An 18,171-nucleotide genomic window follows, 5' to 3' on the forward strand; every position below is an offset into this window, starting at 1 on the left:
ATAAGAAAAGCCTCTGTTATGTGCAACTCTACACATTGGTTTTTGTCTGATGAACTTTTCCTACAGTATCTAGAAGCCAATATTTTGAAACATGCACTCTGAATGCAAATTTGCCAGCATGGTTCTTCATAGCCAAAAGCCAAATGGATGTGCTGGCCTAAATAAGTTCCTGATATCCAAGAGCAGGATCCCACACTTTGATATAGACATAGCCTCATATCACATCTCCTTTATTCTGAACCAGAAAGCAGTGGAACCTACCAGTTAAAGCAGGTCCTTATCCTGTATGTAGGCAGCTGTTTGGGTTGAAGTACTGCATTATTTTGAGCCCTCTGACATGGCTAACCAGAGTTCAGTGTACATAAAAAGCATAATGGACAAAGCATAACCAAAACTAGTCAATTAATTTCTGTGCAGTCGGATACAGTACTAATGTTAATTTCAATGATTGTGACTCAAATTCTTCTATCCTTTGAGCTCTCTAAAAATTTGGAAATTTGCTTTCACAAGATGCATTTGATGTACAGTAGAAGAAAAGTCTAGAACATGACGCATCATCCTTATGTTCCACATTGAATTCAGGATGCAATAATTCAAAAATTCCCAAAATACATACGCTACAAACATTCTGGCAACAACAGTGGGCAAGCTGCTCTACAGAATGCCCATCCAAGAGTAAATTGCATTCTGTCTGCAAATAATCAGAAAAGGTAAACATTAAGAGTCTGTAGGAACTGGAAATATTTACAGAAAGAATTAAAATTGAAATTGCAAGTTTCTTTCAAGCTACTGATCCTGCAGTATTAAACAAGCTTTACTGCTTTATCATGACAATTAATTTTTGTTTCACATTAATGACATTCTTATCATGCCTGAGATGCTAATGCAACTTGACAATAGCAAACACCATAAGATCACTTAGCTTATCCATGTAACTTGTGGGGACAAATTCACAGCTTTACATTAATGACCTTCCAAACATACTAATTGCTTCTAAAATGGACTGCTTCTATGATTTTGCTATAGAAAGACTCATTCTCACATTTTCCTTTAATATCTGACTTCTAAAGAAAACAATTATCACATTTCTAGCAGCAGTTCTAAACCAGAACACTGGGTATACCCCATGAAATTATATTTTGATGTTTCTTATTAAATACATGACCTTACCAAATCTCCCAACTTATTTTATCATCAATGTGATGTGATACTAATTAGTGAATAAAGTTATATTTATTACTGGATGAAAACACTTGGAGTTCAAAGTAAAATTCTCATGTACATTAGAAACAGTAAGATTTCATTTCAGCTTTCTGCTTGTTTGCAAAAAGTTGTGATGGATGCCCTGGGTCTTTTGTGATGGAACTGGCTCCAAAACTAGCAGTGATATTTCTGACCTTGGAGAGCACCTCTCTCAGAAGTCTGTAAACTTGCAGCTGGAATTAGGGACGCAGTAGCCATAAATGTGCGAGTTGCTGCTGCAGGACTTGGGGAAAGAGCATTCACAAAGAAAGCATAAATTTAACCACTCACTCTTCACTGTTAGAGATACATGGGATATGACACTTTAAAGTATTACAAATCAAATGGGTTTAAAACAATAATAAAGGGACAGCTGCAAATTCCACAAATGCAGATTCATCACATATAACTTCTCTCTTCCATTATTACTTACAAATACTACCAACACTTCCCTGAATTTTCTTCCTAAAGAAACTGGAAGCAGAGCTGAAAATGTGGTGAGATACCATAGTATTTATATGAATTGAAATATTTGTGTATAAAACGCTTCATTACAAATATATTTTGGATTCTAAATATTCTATTCTATTCTATTCTATTCTATTCTATTCTATTCTATTCTATTCTATTCTATTCTATTCTATTCTATTCTATTCTTTATATTATTACCCAATTACTTTACTATATGCATATTTAAACATAATTATATACCGTGATATGTACCTCTCCACTATTACATTTATTGCTAAGGCTAATTTTAACTAAATTAAGAGTTCATTCAAAGACACTTAGTATACACATATTTTGTGGTTTTCTTCCCCAGACAACATTACTATTGTACAAAACAGCAAAGTCCTAGATATATCTTAGGTTTAATGTAAGAATAAAATGGGCACCTTTGAATTGACACTAAACATGCGTCATAGTTTCCCAATGTCTTCTAAACAAAATATTTTCAGAAGTTTACTGCAAGTTTGTTTTAACTTTGACTTGACCTTCTTTTTTTTTATTTTAAAAAAAAGCTTTTGCATTCATACATATATTCCTGTTGAAGACAGGGTTAAACTTGTCTGAAGTATTTTAATAAAATACTGAAGAACTCCTTTAATTTATGGCATATATATTTTCAAGAAGGAAAATGCTGATATTATCTTGGTTATAAGCTTGCTGCTGAAATGATTTAGATATTCTTTTCCAGTATCAGTATAAAGTGTTTCTTTGCATGCAATGAATTATAGTTGACACTTCAAACCTATTCTATCAGTATCTTCTAGTTCAGAAAAATGAGAAAACATAAATATTTATTCTATGTATACAGAAAAGACACAGGACTCTGATAAAAACGATCCTTTATGGAGTGATGAGTAATTGTTACACGTGTCACACTTAGAACAGTAAAGGGCAAAAAAATTTGCCACTTTTTAATGTGAGGATTTGAGGTTATTGTGCAAATAAAAATGCAGTCATATTATCCGAGTGAGCTGATAAGTTTTTAGGCCCAGTGATTTTTGATGACATTCACTTCATGACTCTATGGATGATGAAGCTGCTTGATACAGATCCTTGGTCTGATTTGATAAAGTCTTTTAATGACGTGCTTTAACAGTGGAAAAATATTTATGCAAACAACCTTCCATTTTCCTGGTTTATATGTGCAATACCTCTCCATCTTAAGCTTAAGTTTACCAATTAATAAGACTAAGAATTCATTTGTTTAATTCTGTGATCTGTTCACTGTCTTTAATCTTGCTACTATTACTAACTTAAGTTTCTGCATTATGTAGAAAAGTAGAGACTATTATAACCTCCTCAATAATAAACACTGTAGAAAAAGAATCTGAATGAACACTGTAGAAAAAGAATCTGAAATTTCCAAATATTTAAAACAATATTATCAGCCTTATGATCAGTCTTTCCTTTAAAAAAAATAGATTTCTCCTATTAAATATATTTCTCCTACCGCATTTCAAAATGCAGTAAAAATAATCAAAGCAACATTATTTAATTTTTTTAAAATCCACAATGTCTGGTTTTATACTAGAGATGAAAGCTCTTTGAGGTAATTGTTTTCTTCTTCTTTTTTTTTTTTTTTTTTTTTTTGATTCTGTGATTTTAGCTATATGCCCAGACTGCAACACTGAAATGCATTCATGATACAAATTATGGAGCTAAAAACAAATACTCAAAATTACAAGTTCTTGGGGTAAGATTGCCACAAGAAAAGTATAATATTTAATTGGACAGAATTATTTGCTAATCTTTGTCATGGGAGCCTCATAGACCATAACACTGAGACCCTATGCTTATTAAATTTCAGTATATATTGATTTAAATGAAAATAAAGTAGCATTAATTCAGTAAATAAAAAATAAGGAAGATCTAAAGTCACAATACTCTGGAAAATTGGCTAAGATATTTTCTCGAAGTGCTACATTTGTATTAAAGAGTAAACTGGAAATCACAATACATAAATGCTAACTTAGCTGAAAAAAATCTAACCTGGAAACACAGCACATCTGCAATACTGCATCTGAAAAGTTTTAATTTTTGGCACTGCTTCTTGGCTTCATCACTACACATGGGCATTGGCAGGTTAACTTGTGACATAAAGAAATAAGGAGCTACAATGGATAGAAGCAAATATTTCTCTAATCCAGTTTCTTGCCACATACAATGGCTCAGAGAAGACTGCAATATGAAGGCACAAACAAATCAAATTTACCCATACTAGTTTCCAAAATTAAATATTATTATATATAAATACTTTAGAGATAAAGAAATTCCACCTAAAACACACAGTATCATATGAAGAATTTAGAAAACACAGGCCTTAGGAATAGTATTTTAAAGAATACACCAAGCTCTTCCACCTTTTGATCTTAGATAAAATAATTGAAATAAATTATTTCAATTTTTCTCTGAGTTTTTAGTGGTTTGACATAAAATCTTGAGGCAAAGATGGAGGGATCAAATGTATTTCACTCCATGGCACAAGAGAGATCTTGCAGTCATGCTTGTGGTGAAGAAGGAAGTTTCCTCTACTTAATTTTTCCTACAGTAACAGAGATTGGATTTATTCTTTTGGTAAGGCTTTCATGTGCTTCTGCTTTTTGAATACCTTGGTGCCTCTGCAGACACTAAAAGCTTTCTCAAGTAACACCATGACTTCAAAATTGGGTTATTTTCACTCTGCTGCTTATCAGGCTGCAATATGAAAAATGGTGACTTTTGGATTATCTACACACTGAATAAAACCATCATATTTGCCTTGATTCCCATTTCAAATATCACCCTTGAAACTACAAAGAGACTGTTAAAACAAGCAACATTTTGCAGGAAAAAAATCTAAAACTTTGCACAGCATGCACACACACAAATTATATTCTGTGGGAGAATGATGACTTAGAGATATTTTTTTTCCCAGAGCTAAATACATAAATAAAGACTGTCAGAAAATGGGAATAAAAGTAAGCATCTAAAATGCCTTAATAATCTATGTTCCTTTCCTTATGTTCTCTTTCTTCATGCACTTAGTATCTTGTCTTTCATTTTGAGCATTATGTCTCCCAGATTCAGATTCAGAGATATATTAGAACAACTACACCTTTATTTTGACTGATTTTTTACACTTCTGTAATGGCTTGTCTTTCTGCTCCTAAATTCTGGGTATTTACTTACATAATACCCTTGTGACCCTATGTGACCAATATTGGATTAACTGAGTTTACCTATAACTAGTTCCTATAGGCAGTAGACAGTCTACTGAAAATTCGAGGGAAACTGGGAACAAGGGAATGATTCTATTGTCAGTTGTACAAATTTAAGGCAACTTTCTCCACTGGCAGCTCATTTTAGAATTTTGACTATAAGTCTCTCAAAGATTAGAAGCTACTGTTTGTATTTTTTTCTGCTTTCAGATAGAATTCTCAGGTTAGAATCCTAGATTTGACCTCTAAATCATGGAATTATGGAATAGTTTAAGTGGAAAAGATCTCTAAGACCCCTGAGCTCAACCATTACCCTGCCAATGCCAAGTTCACCAGTCCCTAAGTGCAAGAACTACAAGTCTTTTAAAAAATCTCCAGGGATGGTGACTCAATTGTTTCCCTGAGGAGCCTTTCTTTCAATACATTTTTTCCCAATATCCTATCTAAATCTCCTCTGGCACAACCTAAGGTCACTTGTGGTCCTGCCATTTGTTACCTGGGAGCAGAGACTGACCCCACCTGAGTGCAGCCCCCTTTCAGGTGGTTGTAGAGAGTGTTAAGGTCCCCCTAAGCTTCCTTTTCTCCAGACTCAACACCCCCAACTCCTCTGCTGCTCCTCACAAGACTCGTGCTCCAGACCCTTCCCAATTCTGTTGCCTTCTCTGGACACACTCCAACACCTCAGTGTCGTTCTTGTGGTGAAAGGCCCAAAACTGGACACAGGATTCAAGGTGTGGCCTCACCAGTATCAAGTACAGCAGGACAGTCACTCTCCTGGTCCTGCTGGCCACAGTAACCCTGCTACAATCCAGGATGTCACTGGCCTTCCTGACCACCTGGGCACTCTGTTGGTTCATGTCCAAGTGCTGTCACCAGCATGCTGAGACTTTTTCACTGGGCAGTTTTCCAGCCTCTCTGCACCCAGCCTGTACCACTGCATTGTTGTGACCAAGAGCAGGACACATGGCTCCCTGTACCTTGAAGAATCCAAATCAACACTGGTAGCTTTCCAACCAGCAAAACGTCCACTAACAGTCTGAAAAGATTTCTTCTGATAACTATCACAAAAACTTTACACAGATATAAGCAGGCACACCACCACTTTGTGTGAATTCCAGTCCTTGTGTTTCTTGAGACCAAATAGTCTAAATTTTGTGTAATTAATCACCTTACAGGCAAAAATTGATCCTAATTTGCAGAAACAAGGAGGATTTTCATTAGTTACAACATTAGCTCTTAATTCTAGTCAATCTCCTGAACAACCCCAATATGACAAGCTTACTCTTGAGGGGTTAACTGAGAATATGGCTGTAAAATGGGAAAAAAGTTCTCTTTTTGAATGGATAAGTACAAAAGAAGTGGCTAATACAGTAAATCCAGAAACACTAGTGAGTATTTTGAAGATTATTTCAATTTATTCTTCCAAAGCACCAAAATGACACCACATTCTCAGTGTCAGCCCTGGATCACTGAACTGCATGCTGACACTGAAGAGGGAGCTCATGATCTACAGCATTGCATGTCCTTCACCCCCACAGATATCACCCCATGTTCTCCCAGAGTAGCCCATTGACCCAGCTCACTCATCTGGTCCAACAAGAGCAGCAGGCAGTCTGTGAACACAAGACTGCTCTTTCAGCATCAGTGTGGGTTTGATCTGGTGGCCACTGAATTGCAGAGCATCTCCAGACCCCATCCACCTCAGCCAACCCCCCAACTAGCTCTTCTAGCTGCCCTGAGAAGTCCTCTGCAAGTATCTTCCTTGGTAAAACCTGGCAGAATCTACGGAGGTTTAGGCAAATAGCTTTAACCAGATAATCACGCAGTAGATATATCTCCATCTTTACTGTGCATATGCAGAACTACAGAGTAATACAAAGCAGTCATTATGAGAGGATGCAGAAGTATCTTAACTGATACTATCTTATTTTCCTATGATGATTCCAACCATTTAAACAAGAATCTTACCATGACCAGACTAAAACACCCTAGGACTGGATAACGGAAATCCAGCTTTCCAAAGATACCACTCCTCATCACAGTCTAATTTCTCTGAATTTAACTATATTTTCAGGAACACATTCAGTTTCTAAGCAAAACAGAGACCATAGCTACAGCATAGAATATGTAGTTCTGGGTATTTGAGGTCATCTAGAGATTTTGGGAGACTATGATAGCTACATAGCCATACTTAAAAATCAAAAATTAATTATAGGAAAACTGTTCACTTAAGAAGGATTTAACAGGTCGATGACTGTTATTAAAGATAATAGTGTGTGTTAGCCTACTTGATAGTCTTTAGAAAATATATGCTTGAAGTTAATATAGATTTAGACTTAAAATACTCTTAATTCAGTTAGGTTAATATATATAGGTCTATCAAAAAATACACACTAAAAGAAAAAAGATGTAGTCTAACAAATAACAAATCACTGATCCTACTGCGCTGAAATATTTAGGCATTACGAACTTTTCAGTGTCTAAATATTCTGTTTAACAGTGAGAGAAATGTAAAGTAACAATAGTCTGGCAAAGCAGCACTGGGACACTATTGGGATTGCACTGCAGTTTAGAGATAACCCTCAAGCAACTTGGTAGGAAAAGTCTATATAACCAACCTATGTTATTAATGACTACTGACTGACCTCTGCTTATCCTCGCTATCTTAAGGATGACACTGGAATCTTTGACTCTGTTCAAACCTTCTTATCTCAAATTTGACCTGTAATAACTTAAAAGGGTTCTGATGATATTTGCAACCTATCATATTGCAATAGGAAATTTCTGATATTATATATCATCTACAAAAAGGATCACTGCTTTGTTCATGTAGTGCAGTGTGAGTCCCAATATTTACACTGCATGCAATGACCAAAGATTGTATTAGTCTAATTTTTCACTTAAATATTACAGGTAAGAAAGAAGACAACAAATCCCTCAGGAAAGAAAGAAAAAATAGAACCATGAGAATGTGCCCATAATACATTGAAGAAAGAAGCTACACTTACTTTCCTCCAGGAAAGAACTTCCATGGTGTATCACACAGGCCACACAGGAAATGCAAAAGTAGCTAATGACACTGCACCATGCCACATCATGAATATCTTAAAGCAACACAGTCAAAGCTGACCAGACATGCACACAGGTACATTGAAGCTCACTGACATCAGTACAACCATCAAAGTCCTCAGCAGGTGGAAAATTGCCCTAAACTTGAACTTCTTGCCAGTTTCCCACCTAAAGCTAGCTTAATTCTAATTTTCCAATCAATTTTCCATTCTCTTCCTCTATTAAAAAAAATAAATAATTATTTAAAGGATGTAATTGAAGCTGAAAATAAAGCTGTTCTTTCCTCTTAGAATATAACAAGTTGTTTAATGCTTGATAACATTTTTAAGGGGACAAATATAACAACATGTTCATTTCAAACTGAATTTACAAAAATTAAATATTTTTTTTTGTAGCAAGATGTTAAAAGAAGAACATGTCTCATAAAATATACAGTAGCTATACTTTGCTTCTTCCTTTCCTAATATTTTTAAAAATTGTTTCAGATTTTTTTTTAATAAAAAAGAATCAATCATTATTTAAGAAAAGATTTTTTTCTCTTTCTAGGAATGCAATTCAAACCTATCTGTCTTCAGAATATGAATACAAATTTGTACACAAGTGATCCTAAATGTCACTGCCTTCCCGCTTTCAATGCTGCTTTTTTTCCAGAGAATATATCCACAGATCAATGACCCTTTCATGTGATCTGGAAATGCCAAAGAGTAATACCTCAGGGAAAATACTGTTTTCACTTGAGTTAAAATATGAATTTTTACAACAGAAAGCAAGCAGAAATCCTAATATCTTTGAGAATGCCATCCAGGAAATGTACAGATGTGGCAAACAAAAATAAAAACCAAAAAAACAAAAAAGAAGGAATAGAGAACTAGTAATTGTTCACAGAAAATAATTTCAAACTAAAGCCACTGTAATAGTAATGAATCGCACAGATTAATAAACTGCTCATTTGGCAGCATTCACTGTAGCACATTTTTGCATGTTTGGCCATTTTTTCTTACTGTTTATTAATTGCAGCTCCTTGGAATTGATGATCTCCAGGGTACTTATCAGTGCTTATCAAGACTGATGAATGCATCCCAGATGTTGGAATCATGTGGAGGGTCTATCCATGTACAGGATCTGTGCTGAAACCCTGAATGTTTTCCTGCAGTGAACTTGCAGGCACTCCTGACAACAAAAATGCAGCTAACAGAGGAAACTCCAGGAGTGTCTCCTCTTTCCCCTCCAGCACTGCATGAGAAAGACATTCTTAAGCTGATGTGTGAGAATGTACACATGATGGGGTGTTGCTTGCAGCCCTAAGGAGTCATTCAATCCTTTCCTCTACCCCAAGGGAGACTCTGGTATCAGATTATAATTTAATGAACTTTGATGGTGTGCTCTTCTCCATGTGTAGACAGGATTTCTGAATTCAATTTTTTGGCTACTGGGGGAAAAAACCTCACGACTGTTCTTTTTTTTAATTTTGAGCATGCTTTTAAAATTTCTTTTAGAAATATGGATGAATGCCAGGCAACAAAGCAGAAAACTGCAGGGATTTTAATTGTATCTGCTTTGCTTAATACACAATAGATATTTTCATCATCTATATATAAAGTATCTTTGTGAAACCCTTTAAAATATGATTTCAAACCAGTGAATGCCATTTTCTATTTGCCTTTAATTTCCTCTCAATAGTAAGTTCATCAGAGTGTAACAATTAACTAACTTAATTAAGCTAACTTAATTATGTTCTTTCATAGGTCAATATGTAGAGCTACTCAGATTAATAGCAGAGCTTGTAAAGTTAATCTTCTTGTATAATGCAAATGATGCCCAGTCATGTATTAAATACCTTCCTGAGGAACAGATGATATAGGACTGAATGTACTTTAAAGAAGGGCAGAGACTGTGAAAAGGTTAAATAAAGAAAAATGTCTTGGATTTGTGGAAATTTCAAACAGATCTAATTCATTTTTTAAATTAATAATGTTCTTCTAAGAGGAACGCTCATTTCATAAGGCCATTTACAGCTTAAATATACATAAATAAATTTTGACTTCAAAAGCAGAACTGCATGACAGCATTTTCCAGCCATCTTGCAACCTTTATATTTAGTTATTAAGAAGATTACATAAAACAGTCATGTGAAGAGATTAGAGGGAAAAGATGAATTCCTAACTCCAGAGCATTTACATGCTTAACTGTATTTCCCAGTTTATTTTACAGAAGAACCACTTCAGTAGTCAAAGGTATTATGTTCCTTTTCTCAGTTCATTATTAATCCACTTTTAACACAGTTAGACTCTAAGGCTCTTTAGGCATATGGCTCACCACTTTTGTTCTGAAATATTAATGGGAACTACAGTAATAATAATAATTAGTTGTTGAAGCATGAAAAGTAAAATCAAACAAATCTCTTGAGCCAAATGATCTGAAAAGGTGACTCAACTCCCTCTTTTTGATAAATGAGTCTGATGACTGGAAGACATGCTCTGACAAGAAGAGTTGGATTATGGGCCAAATCACCCATAAGTAATTCCACAAGGAACCAAATATCAGTCTTTTCTACAAAGAATTGACTTAGGTCCAGAAAATATACTAAATGCTTTTCAATTCTAGGTTGGTAATCTGCTGTGACTCTTCTGCTGTCACTCAGAGAAAACATATTGGAGGAGAGCAATAAACATTATGTAATAAACACCTTAGAGAATGTTTACTATAAAGGAGCTTAAAGGAAAAGACCCCACAAATATGAAAATGACCAGTGCTCAGAAGCTTTAAAACCAGAAAAAAGTACTAAAAAATGCACAGGAGGGATCCATCCTATGTGTACCAGGTTATGGATGACATAGATGATCCAATATGTTTTCTTCTCTTTGTTAAAGTATTACGTTTAGTGTTTGCGGTGGGTTTTTTTTGTAGTGTTTTGCCTATTTGCAGATCTCAGTATAGCAGCAGGTTCAGAGTACTAATTAACCTCTGTTCCAAAATAACATTCCAGTATCACTACTGATATAAAGGGGAATTATTTACCTATGATACATAATAATTAGTAAGTTATCACTTATGATTTTTCATCAGAAAACAGATTGTTAGGTCCATACAGCATATACATTTAAAATTATTTTTCTGAGTGGGGAAGTTCCTCTGAAGTTAAACAAAAAAAAATAATTAGCCTTCAAGACCAAATAAGAGTCCAACTCACCCTATCTTGGTCACTTTTTTTTAAATTAACAATGGGTCTGAAAGAATGCATTTATAGCAACAACTGTCTGACACTAATTTTTTATTAAATGCATTCAAGCCAGCAGCTACACGGAATACAGGGAATATATTGTTAGGCCTATGAAATTTAGAAAAGAATGCACAGGCTTTTCACTAGTGTAAGCAAAAGAGTTGTGCATTTATACATACAGATAGATATACAAACATATTTTATCTAATGTATTCTTGTGTTCTCTAAGAATGCAAATCATCTCTCTGCTTCTTAACAGTGCTTATTCTTCATGCTGATTATTTTCTGAAATGAATTATGTTAGTGATGGAAATTCAGCTATTTAATAGTCTAATAATAGCAGATGGAAAAAATTAGCACATAAGCATTATTATAAACTTTCCAATGGAATTACTTTCAATTCAATCATTTCAGAAGATGTTACATCATGCTTTGTTTAAAAAGTAAAAAATTCAGTGTAATAAAATACCCTAAGGATGGACTGGACACACCGCTGATAAAATTTATAGCTTTAGGTTTAAAAAAAAAAAATCCTTTTGTACTAACTTGAAATGCCAAAGGGACTTGTTGAGAAAGGTTTTATCCCAAGATCAAGGAAGGAGGATAAATCAAGAAACAAAAGACAGTATTAGCCACCAAGCATATTAACAGAAATCAAGCAAAATTTTCTTCACTTCTATAGGAAACAATGCAATTAAAACTGAGTTCTACAATTCTTTTAGGACCCTTGTACCATATTTACAACTAATGGCAAATGACTTAAGTGTGTGACCCATCTTCCTCTATCAAACAAATCACTATACCTTAGCTGTTCATTACTTATGGGAAAATGTCTGTGTTCTATCCAGATAAACTGCAAGCACTGAATGTTTAATAGTTCAGAAACAGGTTAGTGGGTAGCTATCTGAATCCTTCTTTAGCTAAGAACCACAATGATTTGAAAATGTTTTATGATTTGAATACATCACCCAAAATGCACCACAGACACATAACTATTCATGTTCATATGCTATGAACGTATCCCTTATATTTTACCCTAAAGTGCTCCATGCTTTAAATGCACTCTTTTTTTGTAGGGGAAAGTAGGGATTTATTGGTTGTTGAATTCATTTTTCTATCCAAGAGAAGGGATAGGACAGCTTTTCCTTTGTCTCTGTAGTGTTCTGGCAATGCAGACACTCAGAAAGATCAGCTCTGTTAGCCTCTAGGCTTACACGATTAAAACATGATTAATTAATTTGCCACAGGATTGGCAAAGGAAATTAATACACATAACTCATGTACTTCTATTTTACTTCTAATTAAACAAGAGAATATGCCTCTTATGAGACTCACATTTAAGGGAACTGTCAAAACTAGTATTTTCTTACTTAGTTAACAAACCACTGACACCATCATTCCCCATGGATTAAAGAGCTGTTGATGAGAAATGGTGCCAAGACCAAGCCCACCCATCTTGCTCTTTAGACATATAAAAAAGGCAAAGTAAAACTACTTCAGCAAAAAATCTTCAGTTTCTTCAGCATCTCTGTATATCTATCAAAAACGTCCTTAAATATATGTACCAAATATGCTGCAACTGCCAGATGCCAAGTGAAGCTAATTACAGAAAACAGAATAAAGGTCATAAAAGCTGATACACCAGCCTATCAACTTTATTGAACAATTGCACTATTATTCAAGCAAGTGCATTTATACATTTAAAAGTTTTAAAAGCCCTGCATCTTAAATAATCACAACATCCAGAGAATTTCCTTTCATCCATTCATGGTAAAGAATGTGTAATATCAGAGATATTACAAAAATCCTATCTTAAGCATTATTTTGGAGAAAAACTGCTGAAACTATATGAACTGCTTAGAACATCTAATGAAACTACACTGAAATTAGGACGACACACATATATCCCCCTCTTCCAAATGCACTGAATTCTTTCAATGTCAATTCCAATTCTTAAAAAAAACCTCAAGAAATATATACAATATTAAGTTATCAATCACGTTTTTATTTTAGGATGGACACTAATTAAAATTATTCAAGCACTCAAATCTATACAACTTAAATTTTATAGAAACTTTCACAGCTTTTGGAAAGAGACAATAAAGTATCTTTCTAACTTTAAAGTCAGTTCGGTTACTTAATAACACAAAAGGCTTCTGCATGTGAAATACACTGATGAATACACATGCTTTCCTGAATCACTAACAGGTGATACAGGACACCTGTGAAATTCACAGAAGAATCACAGTTGTCTAAATCTAAACACTCAACATGCTAATTATTTCTGCAGTTGCTTTTGTCCTATGCCCCGTAGCTGGACACTGTCCTGATCCAAGAGAGGTAAATCTAACCTTATAGCATTAAAAGTGACTGGGAAGAAGGGCAACAGTAAGAGAAGTGGATGGCATTCTGCATTCCTATTGGGGAGAACTCAATATTTGACTATCATTTTTGTTACGAGGAATGACTAGACAAGCAAAACCAAACCTCATCTGAGTGAGTGATCAAATTACATCCCACAAATACCACCCTACTGATGACACAAGTAACAAGTGTTAGATTCAGACTGTCCTATCTAAGAGGAAAACAAATTCTAAACAGGAAAAAAAGGTGCCTTATTCAAATTAATGTGGCACCTTGTGGGATTTTCCATACTTTCTCCTACTAGAATTTGTGTGTCCTCACATTTGCAGCTCCAAGACTCTTTGAACACCACTTTCTACAACATTCTCAAAACTTTCTCCACCTTCCCGAAACCCTTTGCTGTTAGCCACCTTGCCTTCTTTACTCTTTCCTCATATTTCTCTTTTCCACAGCTGCATTTGAGATTTTCTTTAACAACTCTCATAATACTGATGGTTTGAATTCAGAGGAGATAAAAATTACACAAATAATGCACCAGTCAGTAGTCAATTCCAAATATTAACTCATTAAGCAGATATTGAAAGATGTATCAGAAGACTTCAAACAAAATTAAAAATAAAAAGGCATCAGTTGAAGTCAAGCACTGCAAACATTTTTTGGACCTGTTTTTTAGAATGTAATTCACAAACGTTTGCTTATCATTCTGACTTACCCATGAGTAACTTAGATGGGTTGTTTCATGGTGGGTTCTGAATTTGGAAATTCAGCAAACTGGTGTTCCCCTCTCAAAGTTCCCTGCAAATCCAACCACAAAACTCTGTCTAACTCACCTCTCTGTCTTTTGTACAAACTGTAGTAAATATGATTGGAGCAAGAGTAAATATGATTGGAGCAAGACTCATTCCCCTATAAACCACATGACCCCACATTCAGTATAGCAGCTTCAACATGAATTATTACTGAACTCCTTGTAAAATTTGAAAGGTGTATTTCCCTCTTTTGATTCTCTGAAGTTTCCTTTCCCCTACAGCTGTATACCCATCTTCCTCTTATTCACCTTTTATTAAATAACCATTTTTCTTCTACAGTACTTTTCCACTCTTTTTATTTTTAAACATAATCTGTGCTCTCTATTTTAATTTCTCCACTGGAATAAAGTAAATAGACAAAGCTGAGAATTAAGAGGCAGATCCCATGTCCCTCCACAGACCAGAAGTCCCTTTGTTACTCAAGAATACATAAAAAGTGTTACTATAAGCTTGTACTACTCAATCCTCACGATTTTAGATGTGATAATCTGACTTCCTATCTTGGAATATATAGTGACATCCCAAAATAAGTGAATCTACTTGGTCGTATTCCAGGAGATGCTCTTAAGAATTCACCTGGCTTCATACCCTGGACCCTCCCTCTTCTTCACACAAGTGACAAGACTATCAGAGAAATGAAGATATTTATCTAAAGGCTGCACTAAACTAATAAATGGCATTGTATTTCCTATGACTAGCATTTCATACTCTCCTTTGCTGTGAAAATTGCAGTCAAAAGAAATCTCAGAAAAAACAGCAACAAAGGCTAGTCTTTATATTACCTGGCACTTGACACCTTTTCAATGGTAATAATACCAACTAAACTGTTTGAATAAACCAAGATTAAGTGTTAAGGCTACTATAAAGGAAGGACTTATGTCTCACAGGAAAGGTTAATTTAAGGATAACTTTTCTCTGGGACGATGATTGCCACCATGAAATGAAGTTATGAGTCTGAATTCTACAGACAAACTCTCCTCCAGCTACAGTGCACTATGACAGGGATGCACAGCAGGGACAGAAAACACCCTAAGTCATTGGCTATCCCCTAGAACTACTTCACAAGCACCTTTGCTTACAGCAAAAGGAAGTATGAGCTTATGACCATACTATATCTCTTTTTTGAAACCAAGAGAACAAAGAAAGGCCTAGTATCAGGAATAGTATTTCCTTCACAAAAGCCAGAAGTTAGACATATTTGAAATTTGTGAGGATGATAAAAGTTTGTATCTATCTATGTACAGATTCTATTTCTGACTCATCAATGTAATAAGGTTGATTTAACCAGAATCTAACAGGGCTCCTGCTACTCTTATGGTGTGAAAGATAGGAACAATAAAAAAAAAATAAATTCCTAATTACTGACAATAAGAAACAGTATTTTTAAAGTGGTATGTATTATGGAATACACTTGTAAGTATCATTAATAGTTCTGAGTTTTACCTTGTCTTGCGTGCTGTTTATATGTGAGCATTAGGCTGAGCTCGCATTTTTAAAAGTCTCTGTCATTAGTAGTATAACACTAGGCATGAAAAACAGAGGAAAATGTGTATTCCACAACAGTTAGTTTTGGGAAAAAACAGACACAGAATGTCCTACCTCTTCTGGACGTTTCTGTGCCGATATCAGCTCTTCAGAGCTACTTCTTGAGGTAGAGGGTGCCACGTTACCGGGGGCCTCTGAGACCACCTCGTTTGACGGCTCGGAGTCCTGAGGGCAACAGACACAAACAGACCCCTCAGCAGCGTGTTGATGTGCCACGCCAAGGAAAGGAAACTTTTCAGAGCATCTGTGCTTTAAGCACAGAGAGAGAAATAAGAAGAATACTTGAGATCGGAAACACTACTCTTTTTACTCTGGGCAACTTCTTTTGCCCAAGTCAAAACCATCTGTCATGTGTTTTCTCTTGAAATAATAATAATTTCTTCATTAGAGGATTTTAAGATTTACTAAGTAGTTATAAAATTTCGGAATTGCAAAGTTCTGAATAAGGATGGCTTTTTGCCCATACCTACCCCTGCTCCTGAATTGCAAGGAAGGGCATATTACATTTTGTCCACTTATGGCGGATGGATGCTTCTGCAAAACAGCTGGAGCCATGTTAGAAAAACCCCCAACAAATGTATTTTACCAGTCACTGCAAACCAGTATAGCACACAACCTGAAAGCTAAAGAAGTTAGTAGAGTTTGCTATCTTCTAGTAAATTTAACGTTACAGTAAAATAAATAAAAATTCTTAAGTAATTTATTTTCTATTTTCCAAATTGCCTTGATTTTGCCATGCAACATGACTAAATCATCCAAAACAAAAACCACTTTAATACCTTCACTGCTTCACACAGCAGTTTTGATAACAGCAGAGATTGAGACATTTTAAAGCAGAGAAGAAACCCATTAGTCAGTACAATCTCTACCATGCTTGTCGTAATGCTCATTACAGAAGGTATTTCAGATGTCTTTGCTTAGCAAGCAGAGTATGTGCTTTTGATATACTACTTTCTTTCTACATTCACTAATTGCAGGGAAATCAAGATTATATTTTTGGAAACTGCAAGCTGAAGAGCTCATTATTATGTTTTCAAATACAACAAGCTGTAAAAAGTAAATTAAAATTTCATAATGATAATATTCAGCAATTGCAGTTTAGCCCATTGCATGGAAAGGGAAAAAGTGAGCACTGGTCCAACAACCATTACTGAGTCACACAGAGAATCACATCTGGTGACCAGATACTGTAAAAGAATTAACACATGGAGAGAGTTCCCAAAGACAATAAAGTGGAAAAAATACCTTCTGAGCTTAAATATTTCTAATAAAGCTTTTTTACACCTTTCTAATTGCATCACCTTTCTGTGACTAAATAAAAGGATACACTGGACCATTTTGTGACATAACCCTTTAAAATTCATGTTCCTCATGGTATGAGGAAGACATTTTAGGAAAAATGCTTTCAGAAAAAAAATAGCTTTTACTGAAGACTAAAGACTACCATCAATTAAAATGTCAATAGTGAAGTCCAACTGTCATTGCACTGAACTCTTTCATGGGCATAATGCTAGATCTGTGAAATAAAAGAAAAAAATCAGATCTCTTGGAAGAGTATCAGCCAAACAGAGTGAGTTGCAAAGATAAACATCTCTTGAATTCTGATAAAAAAGTCTGATTTTTCCCATGCTATATATGCCAACAAAAGGAACTCTGCACCATGCTCATCCTGACACCTTACTGGCTTCCCAGGACTTGCACAGACAAACATCCTCTCTCTCAAAGGCCACCTCAGTTTGGTCCCAGTGAACTACCATGATGAGGATATTTCTTCCTGACCCAATTAGCCATAAGCTAACTCTGAATATAAAACAGTACTGTTTTCTCCTTGAGAAAGTTAAATCAATGCCATGCAATTTATCAGCTCAATATGTTTCCAGAAGCTTTTCTGTGCTTCTTACAAAAACAAAAGTAACAAACAAATCAGCTGGAAGAAAATTACATACTTGTCTGAATCCATTGGTTCAGTGATTTCTCTCCTTGAATTCTGCTTGTATTTTGTGCCTGAACAAGCTTTTGTTATGCTGTTATTACCTGTGGCCAGATAATGGTGGCAAGCATTTTCAGTTACTTGGTTTTTTAAAGTAATAAACAGTGTTTTTCAAAAATTATCTGAGCAACTGCAATTTGGTAAGCTTACATTCATGTTACATTCCTTTGTCTCAACAGGTCCATGGATTCTTTTCTCTATCAAATCTTGAGCAGCTCCTTCTCC

The 18,171-nt window shown here is 35.0% G+C and overlaps 1 protein-coding gene across 5 annotated transcripts in view; it reads right to left on the reverse strand.

The window, feature by feature from the left end:
- Positions 1-18,171, reverse strand: part of PHF14 (PHD finger protein 14) — a 161,669-nt gene that overhangs the window by 19,736 nt on the left and 123,762 nt on the right. For 3 of the 5 annotated variants that reach the window (XM_079301598.1, XM_079301596.1, XM_079301595.1), the window contains one exon: positions 16,011-16,121. The exons of 1 other annotated variant lie outside the window; for it this stretch is intronic. In XM_079301598.1, the coding sequence (XP_079157724.1) occupies positions 16,011-16,121 (111 nt within the window). Of the gene's footprint in view, positions 1-14,310; positions 14,398-16,010; positions 16,122-18,171 lie in introns of those variants that run through there. One more of the 5 variants, XM_079301597.1, reaches the window with a different exon arrangement.

Source organism: Erithacus rubecula, assembly GCF_903797595.1.
Source record: "Erithacus rubecula genome assembly, chromosome: 3".
In the NCBI taxonomy this organism is placed as follows: Eukaryota; Metazoa; Chordata; class Aves; order Passeriformes; family Muscicapidae; genus Erithacus; species Erithacus rubecula.